The sequence below is a fragment of the Augochlora pura genome, chromosome 2 (assembly GCF_028453695.1).
Source record: "Augochlora pura isolate Apur16 chromosome 2, APUR_v2.2.1, whole genome shotgun sequence".
NCBI classification, from domain to species: domain Eukaryota; kingdom Metazoa; phylum Arthropoda; class Insecta; order Hymenoptera; family Halictidae; genus Augochlora; species Augochlora pura.
Window position 1 is genome coordinate 5,367,146 of NC_135773.1, and position 19,916 is coordinate 5,387,061.

At 44.0% G+C, this 19,916-nt stretch overlaps 1 protein-coding gene across 1 annotated transcript in view; it reads right to left on the reverse strand.

Annotated features, from left to right (window-relative positions):
• The window catches only part of LOC144476219 (protein groucho), an 80,178-nt gene that overhangs the window by 46,177 nt on the left and 14,085 nt on the right, over positions 1–19,916 (reverse strand). Inside the window, exon 2 of the mRNA XM_078192899.1 lies at positions 2,085–2,182. Coding sequence (XP_078049025.1) covers positions 2,085–2,182 — 98 coding nt within the window. The remainder of the gene's footprint in view (positions 1–2,084; positions 2,183–19,916) is intronic.

The following is a 19,916-nucleotide window of genomic DNA, read 5'->3' on the forward strand; positions in this document are numbered from 1 at the left end:
TCGTTCCCCGAGCTAATATCGAGGAATCGGGGCCGGATCTCGCTTTCCACGGTGCCCTGAATGGTCGCGAGCGTTTCCATCGTCTGAACTTTTAAATCATCGACTGGGAGAACTATAGGCTCCCACGTCTGGGAACTTCAAAGGGGGCAGGGAACCTGCGGAGGAAAAAAACGGAAGACGGGGGGTGGGAGGGCGCGAGACGCGACGACGGTGGCAGGCGTAAAAGGAAAGAGCTTGAAACTTCCGGTAGGGGTCTGACGTACAAGTTCCACGTAGAAGCAATGAAAGTTTCGATCCGCGGGACGTTGAAAAATGCAGCCACCGCGCGGGGGCTCTTTCTTAATTCCGTATTCGCGTTGGTTACGGGCGCACGGGTGTCATTACGCGTCTGCCAATAGCCCGCGCTGTCGTAAATCACTTATGGCTTTTGCAGATCGCGTGCAGCCGAGGGAACCAGCTGCGTCGGTTCCCAGGCTATTCCGATCCGCGGCTTCTATCACGGTTACGTATGCAGGTCCGAGACAAAAGACGCGGTAAGCCGCGACGATCGTGCAGGTGATGCGCTCAATCGTGTTTCACCGAGAGATGCTTTTCACCTTGACGCCGACGCGAGTGCCAATTTTTCGCGTCCGTCGCCTTTTCAACGCTCTTCACAGACACGTCGCGGGCCGGCATCACACTTTGATTGCGGGGTTTGTTCACGAACTTGTCGATGATTTTTCAAGGCACGACGCTTCAATGAGCTATCTTGAAAATATGTTTACTTTATAATATTGTTGTGAATTACGCGGTCATTTCAGAATCTTGACATAAGCGGTTGATCGAAGAATTAACTTTTCAACTCGTTTCACAACAGGGATTCTGTTTTGCGAAGTGAGAAGCTTCATCGTCGTGCTTCAAATAATGTATTATTTACTTTGAGGAAATATTATAAGATACATTCTTTAAGACGTCCCTTGGAAATATGATTTATACATTTTAAAATATATTCACATTTCAATATTAATCGAATGTGTACATGTATATTCAAATGCTACTTTATATATTTGCGATTTATTTGTTTTAATAATCTACAATCAACAAGAATTATTTCCTCCTTCAGGATGAAAATACTTTTATTAACATCTATAATAAATATAAATTTATCATATAATATCGCCGACAGAGAAACATTCAACAAACTGCATTGCAAGGGATGATATGTCCTCCTTCTCAATGTATCGCAGTTTGTTCATCTCGTTCCCCATACACAGCCATCGAATTCTTTTCTTACTCTTATTAGCTGGTCTTATTGCCGGCTATTCAGATCGTTTGATCAGGGACGCTTGAATTTTAATTCGCCCAAGGTGTATGTTTTGCTCTCTTTGTTTGGAACACCTTGCATATAATCGATCCTGTAAACCTATACCACGGATAGCTTCGTTGGGATTAGCTGCACGCGGCACTCCGCCTCTTTAAATATTAATTCCAGAAGGGGACGTTCGAGACTACTAAAGGGAACGACGACTCCGTTCAACTTGAAACCTCTAAGGGCGACGTCGGTTTTTATGCGTCGTTTCTCAGCCCTTTGGCAGCTCGCCGTCACAGGTGCGCGCGATTTTTAAATCGATTTCGTTGGAATTTTATCCAAGAACCGTTTGGGATGCACAGGGTGTTCATCTTAGCTTTTTATACCATATCGTGTCGAACTCCTCTCGAAGATTTCGGACAAGATTTGCGAAGTTTCGCGTGCTAACCAAGAGTGTAAATAGTTTATATCTCGATTGTAATAAACGCGAGTTAAATAGAAATTTAATTTCATTAACACTTTATCTACTGGCAGTTTTCTAGAAGCCCTTCTCGAACTGTGGAACAACAGTTGACGTTGTAACAATATTCTAACGTTGTTCTATTAACGCGATGATAAATTTCATACTACAATGTAAAATAAGTAGCGACGTAAATATATATTAAAATAAATAATATTAAATTACGAACTTTACAAAGTATATAAAATATTTTAAAATACTCTAGAAAGTATCTTCGTAGAGATTTGAAAACCGTTTTACGATTACCGATTGGTAAAAAAATTGTCTTATACTTACGCGTGACATTGATTCTGTAGAAAATTGAACTCCTCTTTGATCCTGTCGCAGGACTCGCCGACAGTGAATTTAATTTGTTGTCCCGGTTGTGGTGGACCCTGCAACAGACAATCGAAATTCACGTTAACAAAATAGACATTTCCCTTCCAACGATGATCGCGCATTGTTAAAAAGTCGCGCGTGCTATCGACAACAGTTACGACATATATGAAAGAAACATAAAGTCTCCTCCAATACCAAATTCATTGAAATTCCCTTTGGCGGAGTATTCCCCCGCCAACATTTGATCTTCGTAATACGCTCCGGACGTAATTTAAGTTTCCACCATCCCTTTTCTCTTCGCATCGCAGGAACCGCGTTTAAATATTCGAATTACGTTTTTTTTCTCCACTTCGAATTCCTTCATTAACAAGAATACGCGCGCTTCGCTCTCGGGGGTTTCTTTATTAATCCTTCTACGGGTCTTGTTGTAATTAGCGCTACGTGCTTCCATGTCGGGAACATTAAAACGTCGTATCGCCAGATATTGCGCTTCGTTCAACTTAATCGCGTATAAACGCGCACGATAAGGAAATAATAGAACGTTAAATAACACGGAGGAGTTCGGATAATGAGGGGCTCGGTGAGAACGGCTCATCGGTGTAATAATATTTGAGCTACCATAATACGCGGCGTTACCCGGGCCGAAATAAAAATTCACGTGTTTCCGTGATAAACAATTTAATAAGGGAGCGCGCGCGGTGTTTCGACGACGAACAGTCTTCTACGCGCGAAAGAAACATTGCGCCGCTTATTTCGCACAGATTTGTTTAATGGCATACATCAGCCACCGCCCGTTACCAAATTACAGCTTACGAGCCGGAAAACAGTGGGTGTGCGGCGGCAGCTCGACTGTCTAACTACGCCGTGCATGATATCACGTTGTGACGCAGCAGCCTGTGAACCCCGCCGACAAACTTTTCGATCTAAACTCTGTTCTATTTATCGAAGCATGTGGCCACACGGAAACTGTCGACAGAAGATAATAAATACATCATTATCTTTTTACTCGGGCCGCTCGATGATAGGACGTTATCAATACACAACGGGGAGAGGCGCGCATTATAGTCTTCTCTAAACATCAATTTCGCTGAAATCACACTTCTACCCACACACACACACACCGACGACGGTATTTATTCCGACGTTTCCCCGAAATTCTGTAAACCTCGACAACCCTCCTCGAAATAATTTCATCGAATCCGGTTGTTTTTTCTTCGTATTTCTCCGGGTACATATTGGCCAGTTTTAATTATACGAAAATGTTGGCGCCAAGCGACGATATTTATAAATAAAAATAGACGAGGAAGCGTCGACGATCGACAGATTAAATTTCTGAATAGATATACATATGTGTTAACAACCAATCGATGTCGCCGGTGTCAGTGCAAAATACTATATTTCGTTGCGTTTCATTTGAACTTTTTGTGTAGGATCGGTATAAGAAATCGTATCAGAAATATCGAGCCATTACCGTATTTAAATTCAATAGAAATAATTTAGCGTACAGATTTTTGTATAAATCTATAATAAATGTAGATACATTTATATTATAATGCTTCGTTAAGAATTTGTGACAAAAATAGAAAATATAATTTAAACGCTGTTATAGATAGCTATAGTCCTCACGCGACAAGAAGACACCTTTGCGCATACATTCCCCCCCCTCTACCGCTTCGTCGACGGTAGCAGGGCAGCTAGTAAGAGGGGGAACAGAAAGGTGCTGTTTTGTCGCGCGCGGACTGTACATCTCCATTTGAGTCGACTTCTAAAATTAATTCGTCTCTTTTACCGTAGCCTTATCATATCTCCCACATTTCCCAGAAAACCCGGTATATATAAAATTAATTATCCCAGATCATCCCTAAACGTTCATACAAGAGTATACGTTTTTTGACACGTAGTGTACGATTTCGGCAATGACCGTATCTTATCAATATCTATTCGTAGTACAGTCGATAATTAAAATATTCCATCGCGGCCGTGCAATAAGATTCGTCATTGTTCCGCGCAGCGGGGTTGGGTCGGAGACGATCAGACAGTAACTCGGACTAAATAAAACAATGTCGAAGTTTCGAGGAACGAGGAACGCCTCCAACAAATCCACGCCCGTCGAGAACAAGAAAAGAGACCGCGGGAGAGCGCGAGCGCGCGTCAAATCTCGCCGCGCTCTAAGTATTGTAATTAATTTCGCGCAGCTGTTCGCCGTGATGGAGAGGAATGGATGCAGGAAGTAATGCGTTAGTCGATTCGCGGCTCGACGATGAAAAGGGAATGAGGAGGAAGAGGAGGAGGAGGGGGAGGAGGATGATGGGTAGAAGAGGAAGAGAGGTGGAGCAGGAGGAGGCGGAGAAGAGCAATGGTCGTCGACGGCGCGGAGGCGTTCGCAAGCCGCGCGCGAGCAGCCGGTAAACAGTAAAAGACATTTAAACGCCATCGGCAATCGTGCACGCGTGGATGAACACACAATGTAACGCGTAACATAACGCGATAACAAGATTGCTGCTGGCAGGTGGATCCCGGCAGCCTCCGGCGCGGCTCGAGGATTCCGAGCGAATCATTCCGCTCGGCGAAATTCTAGTCTTTCGAGAGGTTGACGATTCGCGCTGCTGCTGCCGCCCCTCAATCAATCCGCAAGCTGCATTGTACGGATCAAGTTACGAACGCGTTCACTTCGAATTCCACAAACCCTGCGCTCCCCGAACTGACGCAAAATTAACACTTGCAGGGGGCCGAATAACTGTTAAACTCCTTCCTTTCCCCACCCCACCACCAACTCGCTATTTTCAAGTTTCGGAATATACTATTTTGCTACGCTTTCAAGAAAATTAATCTCAGACTTTATAACCCTTTTATTTGCTCAATATCATCGATATAGCATCAGTTTAACATACGTTAACCCCTTATCATACATTGACAAGTCTGACACGTGACGGAGATTTTTAGTAACAATCCGTTCAGTTTTTTTTAGTCTGAATAAAATTATGATTTCTTACCGTCAATATTTAAATATTTTAGTAAACGACGACACACAAGTAATATAGATCGTCTCTTTTATTCTTTGAAATGATTGCAACCAAGAAACTTCTAATCGTAGTAACTATGAAGATAATGATACAGCAAAGGGTTAATTTCACCGATATGTTACTCACATAGCCGTTTCAATTGAAGTGATTTTTTGTTTTTAATAACTATATGTCCGATTAAATATCTTTGTAAATAATGCCCATTCACGCAAGCGATCGAACACGACTCGAACGATTTCCAACCTCGATTTGTCGACAAAAATTTCATTGAAATCGATGACTCTTCTCTAGCCATTTCATGTACACATGTATCGGCGGATACAACCGCCGTGACGTCGCTTATATAAAACTGTGCCTATCTACTGAACCGCCGACAATAGACGACCGCAGGTACACGCCACGCGAGAAATGATTCCTTACGCTCGGCGATGGTTACACGTAAAGAACATTCCGCCCTCGAAGGGTCGGACAGATCTGCTCCGAGAGATTTTTGATGGGCCACCGGCTGGTCTGACGACGCCGCGTCGGTGGTGTCGTCTGACGAATTTATCAGGCCGTAACTTTCACGGTGCTGTCCTTTTGACGTCGATCGATTTCCGTGAGAGTTCAACAGAGATACAGGCCGGTTAACGCGGTCTCGGTTGTAGGGAGCGTATCCGACACGATCTACAGGTCGGTCGAAGGACGAGGCTTGCGTAGGCAGGGCTGCGAACGTAGTTAACAGTGCCCTCCTCCTCCTCCTCCTCCTCCTCCTCCTCCTCCTCCTCCCGCGTCCTCTCTGCCCGTGTGCACACGTGCACACCGATCGGCGGTGCTCACGTGCATTTGCACGCCCACGTTCGAGGGCGAGAGAGGGCGAGGGCGAGGGCGTGTGCGTGTGAGCGCCGCTCGCAAGTTCATAGTTTCGGTTGTAGCGTGTAATCCTCGCGGACACCGCAAACATGTAATTAACACTTGCTCTCTCTCTACGAGCCGTTCCAGTCAGTCGAGATCGTGTTGACTGTACCCTGGCCCTGACTGTATGCCCCGTGCAAACGTGTGCGTTCGCTCGTGCGCGCGCGCGCACGCGCTCGCTCGCTCGCCCGATGTAACGAACGAGAGACCATTGGCACCGAGGTGTCTAGGGACGCAATGCAAATGTTTTCGCCGGCAAAATTTTGTATTGATTTTCCGCCGAATTAATGCGGAGATACGTGGACGACGACGACGCGCGGGAACTCGCGGAGAAGAATTTTCTCCGGCCGCGAATAAACTATTCCGCGTTCGCGGTGTCGGCCGGCTGCGAGTCTTCGCGCGGTTATGGTAGGCCGCGAATTTACGAGATCAACGAAGTCTTGTATTTTTAACAGGTGGAGCCGCGCGTTGCCTCGGCTAAATCAATTTCTGGCTTCGTTTTATTCCGGCGAACCGACCGGCGTAAACAGGAATACGCGCGAAGTGCCCCGCTAACTAATTGTTGTTTACGTGATTTATCAAGCTCCGCTTGTTTGCTCTGGCGCGTATTTTTCAATGATATTTTTTTTTTTTTCGTTTTAACTTAGTCAACTTTATTATTGCCAGCTCTTAAATTCCACGCGCACGATATTATAGGCAGACGTACGATAAAGATACGAGCGATTTTTCCGCCGGGAAATTATTGACGAGGCGGTTCGAATCGCGATAGCTGCGACCGCGATAACACGGCAGGGGGTTAACGCTAATAAACATCTGTATTGTGCAACCATTCTGCACAGCGATAAGTACGGAGACCGGCGCTCGCGCTGTCCTCAGTTGAGTCATAACTAATTAGCACCAGTGACGCGAAGGAGATGCGATTTGCTTGAAACAAACTGTGCGACTCGTTTGAGATCAATGAATGTATGGGTCGTGAAGATTTTAAATAAAAATATTAGTGGTTCGTGCGCAGTTGAGAATAACAAGTGTGTGCGTGCGTGTATGTAGCAATCTCGAGACTAGTGGAATAACATCGTCGATGGAAGAAGTACACGATCGTTCGCAATAAAGTCATTATTCTCTTCTAGCTAAAGCCCAAGTGCCGAAATTTCAGAATCGTGACAATCTCGGGAAATTTTCCAGGTACGACTCCCTAATTGCTTTACAGACGAGAAAGTAGTAATTCCTCGGATATCGGCAAAAAATTTAAATGACATTTATAGATGATTATCCTGATTATGCTTCGTTATTAAAATTTGCAGTCATTTATAACGTATTATGTATTAAATATAAGTGTATATAAATAAATAAATTATATATGCCATTCCTTTCAGTTTTCAATATTCTTCTATTTATTCCTTTCGATTATACTAATTTATACGCTAAAAACCAGCTTTACTATTTTATAACCGATGCGCGTCGATGAAAGTTAGTTTAATCGAGAGCAGTAATCTCGAAATTCAATTTTCTGAGAAAAAATATATTTCTCGCAATTTAAAAGTTAACCAAAAAAATTAATTCGGCCCTAAATTCATGATCATTAACCTCCGGCAACCGTAATATAAATCGTTTCGAGCGGCATTTTTAACAGTCGGAAAACGGACGGTCGAAAGGCGAGTCACGTCCGACCCAAGCTAAATTAGCCTACCTCGGGCATTATTAAAAGAAAAAGGGGAAAAAGGTTTTATTGCCCGGAGTGACGCGACCCGGCACCGCCGACGAACCGTTAAAACATTTCTGATATTTCCAATGCTTGTCCAGCGGTTCCCGGCCGTCTCGGCTCGCGGCAACGTCCTATATTTCCGTCGGCGCTACACATTCGCATTGTGCAACAAATTCACGTGAACGGAGTGAATTATCTCGGCGAAGAACCGGCCGAGAGAGAAGAAGAAAAAAAAAACAGGAACGCTGACGAAACACGGTTATTTTCGGTGGTGGTTCTCCGTCGGCGACCGGATTCCGGGGCATCCCAGCGCGCGGGCATTATAATCCACGATTCTTCCGCGGCCGTTTTAACAAACATAAATCAGATTTCTCCGAGCAGATACTCTTCCGTTCGTGGAAGCCAGCGGGAAACGAACGCGGCTTAATCGCGTCAATTATTCCGCGAAGCTCGACGCCGGCTCATAAATCTCGCCGAGCTGCTGGAACGTTCGAACCCGAGCGGATCGCTCGCTAGCTCGCTCGCTCGTTCGCTAGCTCGCGCCACGACCCGATAATTTGCGAAACTCGGTTGATTACTTCTCCGATGAAGACGGCCGGGGTCGGAGGGATGGGCGCCGGAGAGTGGGGAGGGAACAAAAAGGTTGCTGATTAATCAACCGCCGCGCGAGTTCCTTGGGCTCGAGCGTGTATTCACGGGTAAGGAGCATCATCGATGAGCAAGAACGAAGAAGGCCAACAGGCACCGAGTTATCTCGGGTTAAGTTGTAAGTGCGCCGGCTACCTCCTGACCTCGATCACAATCGAGCCGTTGTAATCGAATGAACCGGCGGAGAGTCCCTCGCGTCGGCTCCGCCACCGACCGATCGGAATCGATCCCGGAATCCGTTCGGATCCCCCACCGTGAAACGTCCTCGCGCGATCTCCGTATTATATATATATATATATCAACCGATCGCAGACGTCGTCCGTTCAATATCTGCATTTTTTATTCTTTTCTTAACGCTTTGTCTACTGGCAGTTTTCTAATAGTTCGTTTTAAAAACAAGAAATTGTTCGAAAATTGTAATAGTCTCATTCGTGATTTGTCGATTCAATATAGATCGCTCGAAGTGATCTGCTTTTTATATTGAAAATATAAACAATATCTAAAAATCATAGGACACAATTTTTGCATAGCCACGGAAGTTACTTGTCAATATTTATACTTATCTCTCGACGTTAAGTGCTAATATTGAAAATATTTAAGTATAAATGTTGACAAGTAACTTCCGTGGCTAGGCAAAAATTGTGTCCTATGATTTTTAGATATCGTTTAGTCGAAGCTATAACAACTGAACAGCCGATTTTGTGTATTATGACAGAATTAACTGTAGCACAAAAAAAAACGAAATTTTAAAGGTATTAAAAGAATTTTTGAATATTCTTTTTCTAAATTTTTGCAAGAAAAGGGTTATTGCCATCTGACTTAGGTTTTTCACAGTCTAGTCACGATCTGAAATGTAAACTTGTTTTTGGTATTTTAGAGGAGATTTTTAAAAGCGATGTGTACTATTTCATCACTATTCTGCACTTTTTGTGTAACGGAGTGAACCGATTTGGAAAATGAGCGGCTCATTTCACGTTTCGCTTAAGCAATTAGGTGGGTCGTGTAACCCTCGTCGATGAAAAAATTGCGAACGTCAAGAATGAAACTACCATACGATTTTAATTGCAGGTCGGTCATTTTATTTTTTAAATTTATGTTGCCATCACTCGTGAAACGAAATTCTCTACTTTATTTCCTGGCATTTCCATCCTTAAATTTGTAGAAAATTGCTGTATTATACAAGAAAATATTTCAAATGAACGAACAATGCATCGCAACGGTAGAGATTTCACGATTAATTTACCAAGTTTGAAAACTAGTTTCTGACAAATAATTCCACATGCTTCATTAAAAATTCTACAAAAATACTAACGCGTAGAGAAAGAATATACATGTTAAAAAGAACATGAAATAAAATTATAAACACTCTAAAGAATCCTAAGCGTACTCAGAACTACTTTTATTAGAAAGTAACTTCAATATTAACCCGTTCAGTCCTACTAAAAAAGAGTAAAATTTGTTCTCAAGCCAACAGAATATCGTAATTTGATTAATATAGCATGCTTAAAAAGTTACAAAAGTTTTCTAAAATCTACTAGTTTGAATATTTAAAATAATACATAAATAAAGAAATAAAGACTAGAATATATAAAAAGAAATCTTTAAAGAAGGGAATTTTAGACAAAATAAAAGTTTATCGTTGCTCGATTTTTCTTCACGAGATCAGAACAATTTGAATATCAACCGTTCACTCGAGAATAAGAAATCTTTTAATCCAAGCGGTGAATAGAAGGCTTTTCGAGAGTGCCGACGTTGGTAAGACCGAGGAGTAATCGAAAGGAAACAATGACGCGGGTAGAAACGCGTCAATAGAATAAATTGAATCCGGCGTGCAGCAGCAGCAACAGCAGCAACAGCAGCAGCGGCAGCGGCGGCGGCGGACGTCTAATTTACTCCGGGTGGATTTCTCGTCGGTGCTCGCGAGCTCGCGGTCGGTGATCGCGGAATTTCTAATTTCGGTGGACGGCGTGCGAATGCGGAACGAGAGGAACGCCGACCATCCCAAAGGCGAAATCGGCGCAAAGAGGCGAGAGAGTGGGCGTGTGCTCGCGGCGCGTAACGCAAGCGGCACTTTGCGGCTGTTAGAGCGTTTCGGCTAATGCGCTAAAATGCACTTCGTTACGCCGTGCACCGCAATGCAAACCGGCCGGCACACGGTGCATTCACTCCGCGCCCGCTGCGGTGGAAATAACGTATAGTTACCGGCACCGGGGATTTTCGCAATCCGCCGGCAAATTCGTCGTCCGGCAATCCGGCACCGCGATAAGTTTACAAACAGATGTCCGCGATCGATTCGGGCCGATTCAAGAACGCGCGCCCCGCAGTCATATTTCAGCCGCCGCGGTTCCACCGTTTTACGCGCCGTGATTTGTGAATTTGCTCTCTCTCTCTCTTCGCGCAAAGTCGAAATCGACAACTTTGTCGAGCATCGAAACGGCACGAAAGTTGTAATTCTTTCTTCTCTTTTTTTGCGTACAGCAGTTTTATACGTTGTGCAACGCACGGAAAAAAATGATCGCGCTTTTTTTACGCAAAATTCGGTAGCTTCCGTTTCTGTTTACCACAAAGGCGTGAAACGAAGCGGCGGATGTTATTCATGCCGAAAACAAATCTCGGCATCGTTGCGAACGTGGCCGTGTATTAAGCTGGACAATATTATATTTACGAAGAAATTATTGATTTAGTGCGGTTTTTCGGTAGAATATACGATTTGCGTAATTGATAATTGCGAATTACAAAGTGCAGAGAGAGAGAGAGAGTTCGGTCGAGCGGCGTAATGAAATTATGAAAAATATCATTCTCGATGTTGACAATGTCGTCGAAAATTGGGATATCGTTTGATGGACAATGAACTGCAGTTATCAATTATCTCTTCGTGCGTAATTAATTGAGTCAATCGATAACCGACACGATAGCGAAATGCTTTTTAATACATTTAATACGTTGCAAAATCAATGCACTCGACATCATCGATCAGTTAAGACGGTTGTCAAGAGCGACCACCGCTACGCGACGATTAATTTCTCGCAGACGATGGAATTAAAAATTGCCGGGGAAAAATACAAATGTGCACTGAATCGTAAAGAATGATTTACGAATTTTATTGTTTGTTAATAAAAAGTATTACGATAATGCAATCGTGCTATCGAAGACCAGAATAAGTGATCGATCGAAGCATAAGAAAACATTCTTCCATCGAAATTACAGGATTTCTATTCTGCTCCGATTTTCTAAAAATTCCTTTCGACAATGGGGACATCGAGATTCAGTTTTAACCAATGCAAATAAGGTTTCGACCTTAAATTCAAATCGGCGAACTGATATCTTCGGCTCCAAATAGGTCAAACGCGAGTTTGACAACTGATATTTAAATAGCTCGCGATCCGTGGTGAAACTAATTCGTTGAAACTAGAATTTCATCGTTGAATTACATCCGCGAACGTATGGATATTGATGCCGATTAACAAAATTCCAGCACGCATGGAAGAAACGAATGCGATAATTCTGCTCCAAACAAATACGATAATTTCGTTGCGAAATAAACGCGCGAATGACAACCGATTGATCCGCGTATCATTATAATATCTTTATAGCAATTCGAGAGCGGGATCAGTTCCCGATGAAACCGACGTTCGATTTTCGATTACCGGCGCGTCGCCCACCTTTTATCGGAATCAAAACACACTTTTCGCTCGACTACCTTTCCCGCGGCACGGCATAAATCGGTTTTACGCGAGCCATGCTTCCCAAAATTTGACGATACCTTTGCGGTAAACATCCGCTCGCTCTCGAACGGAATGCATTCTGCTCGCGGCGAAATGTAGGATTATCGCTCCTTCTGCACACCGCGAATCGCGTTCATCGCGGCAAAGGTGTCTGCAAACTCTTAGGATAGATGTCCCTGTGTTATCGCGTTCCCGGACTAAAAACGTTTAGAAAGATTAAAAAAATTAAAATCTTATGTATAAATCGATGATCTATCTTTTTCTTACTATATTTATTCAATATACTAATATATAAGCAAATGATATTACCTATTAACGTAATAAAAAAAAAATAGGTATAAAATAGCTGGTAAGTAGTATATTAAAATATTAGATAAAAATAATTTCAAAAATCAGATCGTCAATTTATATATAAGACTTTTTCATACGTTTTTAACTCGGGTGTACTATAATAGGGACACATCTACCCTGATATGAATTCTCTCGATTTTAAAATTGTTGCCAGACTGCGGATTTTTGCATACGCGAAATAACTAAATTAATATTAATGAAGAACCGAAGGATAAACATTTTCGTACTGTTTCTCGTAATTGTGGCAGAACGTTCTTTAGTATACTTATCATAGTCGACCATGTTCACCTTGTGCTTTGTATTCCATTCTGGATTGATATCGATATCAGTACCGTCCGTCAGCAGACTGTGGATTTTACGCACTTGTGGCTAGACCGTAGATTTTATCCATTTAGGGCGAAATTGGATAGTCGTCTTTCGAAATGGAACAAAGGTTGACCGAATTTAAAAATGCCAATTATATTTTAACCAATTCGCTGCCAAGCCTAAATTATACGAAGTCATTCCCATTGCCATTTATATTTCATCATTTATATTTTATCCATTCTCTATAAGAAATAAAGTATTATTTTTGTAAAAAATTTTATTTCTAGTATTTTTTCAAGTTTTTTACATATTTATATTTATGTTTGTGGCCACAAAAAATTTGCAAAAACGAGTATACTCGTCCTTGGCAGCGAATGGGTTAATCCATTAAAATTACTAGAAAAAGAACGAATTTGCCGAAATGTATCTGCAACGAGAATAAATAGGGAAAATATAAAATAGCAGAAGCATCTAGCTTAAAGTACAGTTAAAGAAATTTCACTCGCCACTTAATTTCCATCTTCGTCGTTCAAAGAATTAAAATGCGTTCTATCGATTGTCACTGTTCTCTGAATACTTTTCAAACACCATTAAACAACCCTACACAACTACACGTACTTTCTACGATTAGCATACCAAATAATTCTTTCGACGATCACATTCCAACCACGAGCGGCTACTTTCATCCGAAGCAAGTAGTACACCCGCATCTCTCTACCTAAATCGTCGCCGCGTAGATCGCCGCGTAGATCGTCGATCACTCGAGAATGCAACTCTCCAAAAACTCTTTCACTCTCTCTCTCTCTCTCTCTTTCTCTGCCGGCCAGCGAACATCGGCTTTGTCACCGACCGTGGAACACGCTTTTCCCAGTCGCGTTACTCATCGCGTGGCAATCACGCGGCACTAACAATCTCGGCGGAGTCCATCAGAAAAGTGGGTCTCCGCTGATTACAGATCTTAGAGGTAGCCGGTGAGCGCGGCATCAGAAACCAATTTCCACGGGGGGGATCACCGAAATCATCATGCCAGCAAAGTCGAAAGCCGAGACGAGACCGAGGCCGAGTCGAGTCGAGTCAATCGCAGGAAAAAGAATGCGATTGCTGCTTTGTCTAGCAATTCCAGACGCAATCATACGTTTCCCTGGCCAGGGCGAAGAGCGTGTGCGGTCGCGCCGGGGCCGACCCTCGGCGGAATCTCGAGCACGTTGGACAGTGTCTCCTCGCCTATGGTATCATTAAAATCGCTCGACCTTAGGGGACAAAGTACACAGGCGGTGTCGTTCTCTCGGGCGCGAAGGTCTGCGGTCAAAGGTTACGCCGTCGGAGAGAGACTGGTAGTTGCTAAATTCTCGAGATGGTGCACCTGAGAGCGGCCGCGAGAGAGGGGGAGGGGGGAGGGGGGAATGTCGGGCGGTGGAAGCGAGAGAGAGAGAGAGAGAGGAGAGACGACGATGAAAGAGAATACGACGACGGCGCGCGAGCGAGACCCGCTGAAATTGCGGAGGAAAGAGGGGCAAAGGTGGCCACGGACGAGGGAAGCTGCGGTTCCCGCGGTCACCGCGGTTGCGGCTTAGGCAAATTGAGATAGTTCGCAAACCGCCGACCAGCTGACCTAACCGTCACGCCAGGTTGCAGCGAGCCGGGACGACGCCGTTGCTTCTGGGAGTGAATTTCGCAGTTCGAAACGAAACGGTGAATGCGAGCGCAGCTTGAGTTCTCTCTCTCTCTCTCTCTCTCTCTTGCTCTGTCTCTTCTCTTTTCCTCTTTATCTCTTCATGCGCTCGGGCATGCGGTTTTGCGGCAAAAAATATGGGCGAGCTTGTTCACGCGGAATCATCTGATTCGCAGAGATGTTTCCCCACCTTTGAATCGGACGGAACGGTTTCCGAAACGATTCGCGGAACCAGTCTTTGTCTTGCTGATCGAGTGGCTCCCTGGAAAATGATCATGGTTTTTCCGTAGCGCTGTTGCAATGGAATGTTTCGCTTTGAACCAGTCGGACGGCTTTGTAAATAAAAGTATAGTTCATTGAACGTGATTTCACATTTTCTAATTAAAAATTGTTGGTAACGCATAGAGACACAATGTCGTATAAAATGATTCGATACAAATTTTATATTAGATTTAAGTACGTTATTCACTTTTATCAATCGGTAGGTTTAGTGGTAATTAGTTCCGCGATTAGTATTATTGGAATACCACGAGTATTAGTACTCAATATAATATCTTTTCATTGTGATAAGTAGCTACATCGGACTCAAAGCTTAATCCTTAATTAATACTATCGAGCAAGATAAGATCATAGGTTTCACGTTGTTTGTTTCATAGCTGCTGGAATTGAAATGTATATTATAATAAAAAAAATTCCGTAATTTTCCGTTCGCGCATGGCATTAAATAGTAACGCTGCAAAGAATATTCAGAAGCATAACAGGAATTACTGTTACAACTACAGCAGTCTTCGAAGAGTTTCCGATTCCTAGAATCGAAATCGACGCAAAGATTTTTTCGCATATTCAATGTTCTAGCTGTTGGCTCTGTCTCTTCGCCTATCTGTTGTTCTGGTTGTACAAACAACATAAGCCTCGTGTTTTCACTTTCAAGATATTCGGGATTAAAGCGTGAAGTATGCATCGATAACCGTTCGTTTCGCCGTTGACGCTGCACAAATTCTTCGTGCTTAGCTCTTGAACTCTACTTTCATCGTACATCGCCAGATTTCTTTGCAAAGTTATGCAAGTCTGATCTGTATCCCCATAAATCTTCGATTTAATATAATGTCAGTCCTTTCTAATTCTTCAAAAGTGTCGTAGATTTTTCGAAATATTCCCAAAGTAAACTCGTCGACCGTTACCGACAAGGAAGAATGATTAAAGTGTCGCCGGAGAAAGATCAATTGCACCGCGCGTAGCGATGATTTGTTGCTGCCGGATCCTGGTTACACGATAAACAACGAATAAATTTTCGTTACGTTCGCTGTATTTGTTTTGCATTACCAGCGCGCGCCAGGCAATCTCGCCGTTCATTGTATTCCAAGGAATCCGTTCCTCTCGGTCAACATACATAGCCGGCCTATTGTTCGGACTTCGTAATACACTCCGTTAATGCGTTTCTGGCAGTTTGTCAACGACCGCGAAAATAACCGAAGTCTCCCTCTCCCTCTCTCTCTCTCTCTCTCTCTTGAAGAGTTTATTCAGGAGTTTGCTCGGTGACTATTTTAAGCGAACGCTGAATTAGCATGCATGGAAAAATTCTTAATATACAAATCGATACGGTTATCGGTGAGCTACACACTTCGAAAAACATGTTAACACAAAACCGCGGACACTCAACGTTTATCGTTATCGCAAATGCCGAGTCTCCTCTCGATATTCTATACAAAATGAACGTTATCGATGTTAACGTTGATCAGCGTCATCAGCCGGTGTTAAATTCACCGAGTCATCGAACATACACACAGAGACAGACACACACGCGTACATAAATACGTACATACGTATCGACGCGATAACGCCACTACAAAAATCATGACCGGAAAACGCTTTATCGTAGCATCGATATCGCGATAATGCTTGTTCTACAAATACCGAAAATCGATCTTGATCGCCTATCGCTTATCTTGAGTACGTCCTTTCGGCGGCCGTGTCGATAAGAGAGAGACTCGGTTCGCCGACTAGACGTTGGAAGCTCGGTTACACGAGCACACTTCGTACTCCTATCGATGTACGATTTCCCGTTGTAATTCAACCGATAACAACGCGGACTGAAGGACAATTAATAATCGTGCCGGCACGACGAAAATAATATGTTAAATGCCGGGAATCTTGTACGTGGATTTCGATCGTCTGCGGCTGAAGTGTGACAATCGAGTGACATGGTCTTATCGTATTGTTCTAAGAGTTTGAACGAAAGTCTTCTGCTGGACAAATACGTGTACGTACTGGGGCCCGGTATCAGCCGCGATCGCACGATCGATATTACAAATGATCGAAATACTTGGCAGCTCGCACGTACAGCACCCGAAATTTCCATATAGCCGCCCGATATCTTCATCGGATCTTATAATTATTTCATATCAATGAAGAAAAAAATTGTGCGCGGATAGGATTTCAGATATAAGATACAAGACGCGTTATGAAAAAATTGTTAACTAAAACTAGAAACGTTCTTAAAGGTGAGAATGATAACGGAACAGCGAAAATAGCCAGATGATTCATTCATAATCAATTACGTTAAACTGCATAATAGCCGCAAAGAAATAAACGCTACATCGAAGAATTGTATGTACGAGAGAACGTGGCTTATAAATTTGAATGTTATATCATTCGTATAATTCTGCATCGCAATGAGCATGAATGCCACAACGTTCACTTGTATTCATGTATGAACTCACGTTCACCCGCTTAATATTGTGATAATTTCTGGAATTAATACGTTCACCAACAATTGAATATTCCTTAAGACAGAACTTAATATGACCAATCGATGAATCGACGAACATGCAAAATATGACCGACCGTCTTCCAGAATCCTTCCCAGTCCGCCATGATAGCAAACCTAGCAAAGCAGGAGGTGGCTTGAGCAAAAGACTGGATCGATCGTCGGCGACACACGCGGTTTCCGTTTCGAATCGACGTCGAACGGCGAAACGTTGGTCTCGGTTGAGGAGAGAGGGAGAGGGCGTGGGTGAGAGGAGAGGAGATGAGAGGAGAGAGAGAGAGAGAGAGAGAGAGAGCCAAAGCAATTGCAAACGGGCCGGTAGTATCTCGGCGTCGATCAAAACCGAGTGAGCGCCACTGGCGGTAGGTAAACAGAACTGTATTGTATTTGTGTGCTTAGCCCGGCAAATATTAGCCACCATATCGCTTATGGTGCTTGTTGAGCGAGGGTGATGGTCGATAGTTTCCGTGGTGGGAGCGGTGAAGAGGCTCGGTTCCGTGAGCGAGCGAGCAAGCGGGTTGCGCGCGTGTACGCGTCGCGGACGGCTCCGCAGGCTTAGCCGTGTCCATGGAGAGCGCGATGGTGTGCGATGGTGTACGCATGTCGGCGAGGGTGGTGGTGCGCGGTGTGTGATTCGTGGCTGAGTGTGCTTGTCCATCCGTCCATATAGGACTGTTTGTCCTTGCTCTCCTTGTTTGAAGAACGTCGGGATCCCAGTCTGTGCAAACTCCTCATTATTGCGAACAATGTACACACACCGTTCGAAACGCGTGCATGCGTGCGTGAGTGCGTGCTTGCGTGCGTGCGTGCGTGCTCGAGTGCGTGAGCTGTACGTTTCCGCGCGCGCTGTCACGGCATCACATGCGCGATGCGTTCCGCGCGTGTGAACGCTACACGTGTTGCGAACCGCGTGAACATCGCGTGCGTGTTGTCGTCGTGGCTCCAACGAATTCTCGTTTTTTTTTCCTGCGCGGCGAGAATGATGGACACGTTCACGGACGGTAAAACGTTCCGAGAGGAAAGCGTGAAAATGAGCACCATCCACCGTGAAACTATACTTCATGTTTTCTAGAAAAAGAAGAACGGTTTAATGAGAACCATTTTTCAAAGTTCCCGCCGAAGAGCGACCAGGTCCGTCTTCCTCGAATATATTTCGCTCAGACGCGAACCGGAGAGTTGTCCCTGCGAGCCAATTCGCGAGGCTTCGTTGCAGTTCGGGGCGACGAAACCACGCCTAGGGGCACTCGAAGCGGAGAGAGCAAGATACATACGTATTAGGTGGTTGGAAAGGTAATTTGAATTTTCGAAACGTCGAAGACAATTTAATAGCTCTTGAATATAGTCCTGTTACCTTTTTTTCTTTTTCGTTGACGAGTAGGATCCATTTCATTGTCAAGGCAGTATTTTCCCAACAATTTATTAGTACACTTTTTTTATTTTCAACTACCTATCTTTGTAGATAGTTTTCTTTCTTTAGTTTAACATAGGCATCGTGCAAGAAATAATCTAATCAGTGGTTAGCGATTCTAACTCTGCAGCTATTATAAATAATTACAGATTAGTTACAATTCCTAACGAGGTATAATAGACAATCATTAATCGATCCAATCTTTTCCCCAAGTTTGGCCTGAGAGCCGATCGAGCCACATTCCTCGCGATCGCGTCAACAAACCGACACACGGTTTTAAAAGAAGAACAAGCTACACGCATCGAATAACAGAAACTTAATGCAAAAGTACGCGTGAAAAATCTTGCTTGATTTTAAGCCGGCGATAATCACGAGCTAGCGACACGACCTTAAACTTCTGTTAAAATCTTAGGCACGATTGCGGTCGAGAGGAGGAGGACACGACGCTGGAAATTCCTCGATTTTCTACTACGTTTATGCCGGGCACGATTTTAATTTATAATCAGCGATTCCCTTACGAAACAAGCAATCGATACGGGTTAGAGAAACCATGAGGAGAGTCGAGGTGGCGAGGAGGGAGACGGAGAAAGAAAATGGAAAGGGAGAAGACAGCCAAAAGGGAGAAGACAAGCGAAAGGGAGGGTAAAGGCTCCTTGCAAAATGGAGTCGGTTACTTTCCGGCGTTCCACGGGCAGGATACCCATACGAAGACGTTTTAATGGTGACGAGGGTCCAAGTACCATTTCCCAAATTCGGTCATTAACACGGAAATTGACGGCAGTTTTAGGGCGGTCCGTTCCAAATTGCCCGGAGCCCTTCAATTTCGTAGTCGATTCCGTCCCCTCGCAATAATCCACACCGGCCGGCATAGGAAATTCGCCGGCGAGAGAGAGGCGTAGAGGCTACTCAGGACGGGAACCCTGTTGTTCTCACCTACCCGCCGACCTGCTTAAAACTTCTTCCATACCTTCTTCCCTAATTACACAACCGGGCCCCTCGAAGAGCCCCGCATGGTGAATCACGTCGTCCGCTAACGAAGATCCTCCAGCGGAGACCAAAGTTTAGGTATGGCATGGCGCATTATTAAATATATTTGCACTGGACTTCTCAACAGTAGTTAATCGTTGACCGTGGCGACCGAATGTGTGCGCGAAAGCTGAAGTGCGTAACGCGTTTCCCGTGGACAGTCGTCTTAAGAAAAGAATACGCATCGAAAACGGTTTTGCGGTATCCATGGAAGAACGTGAAACATTATATTTCGATAATAATTCACAAACAGAGTTACGAATCGATT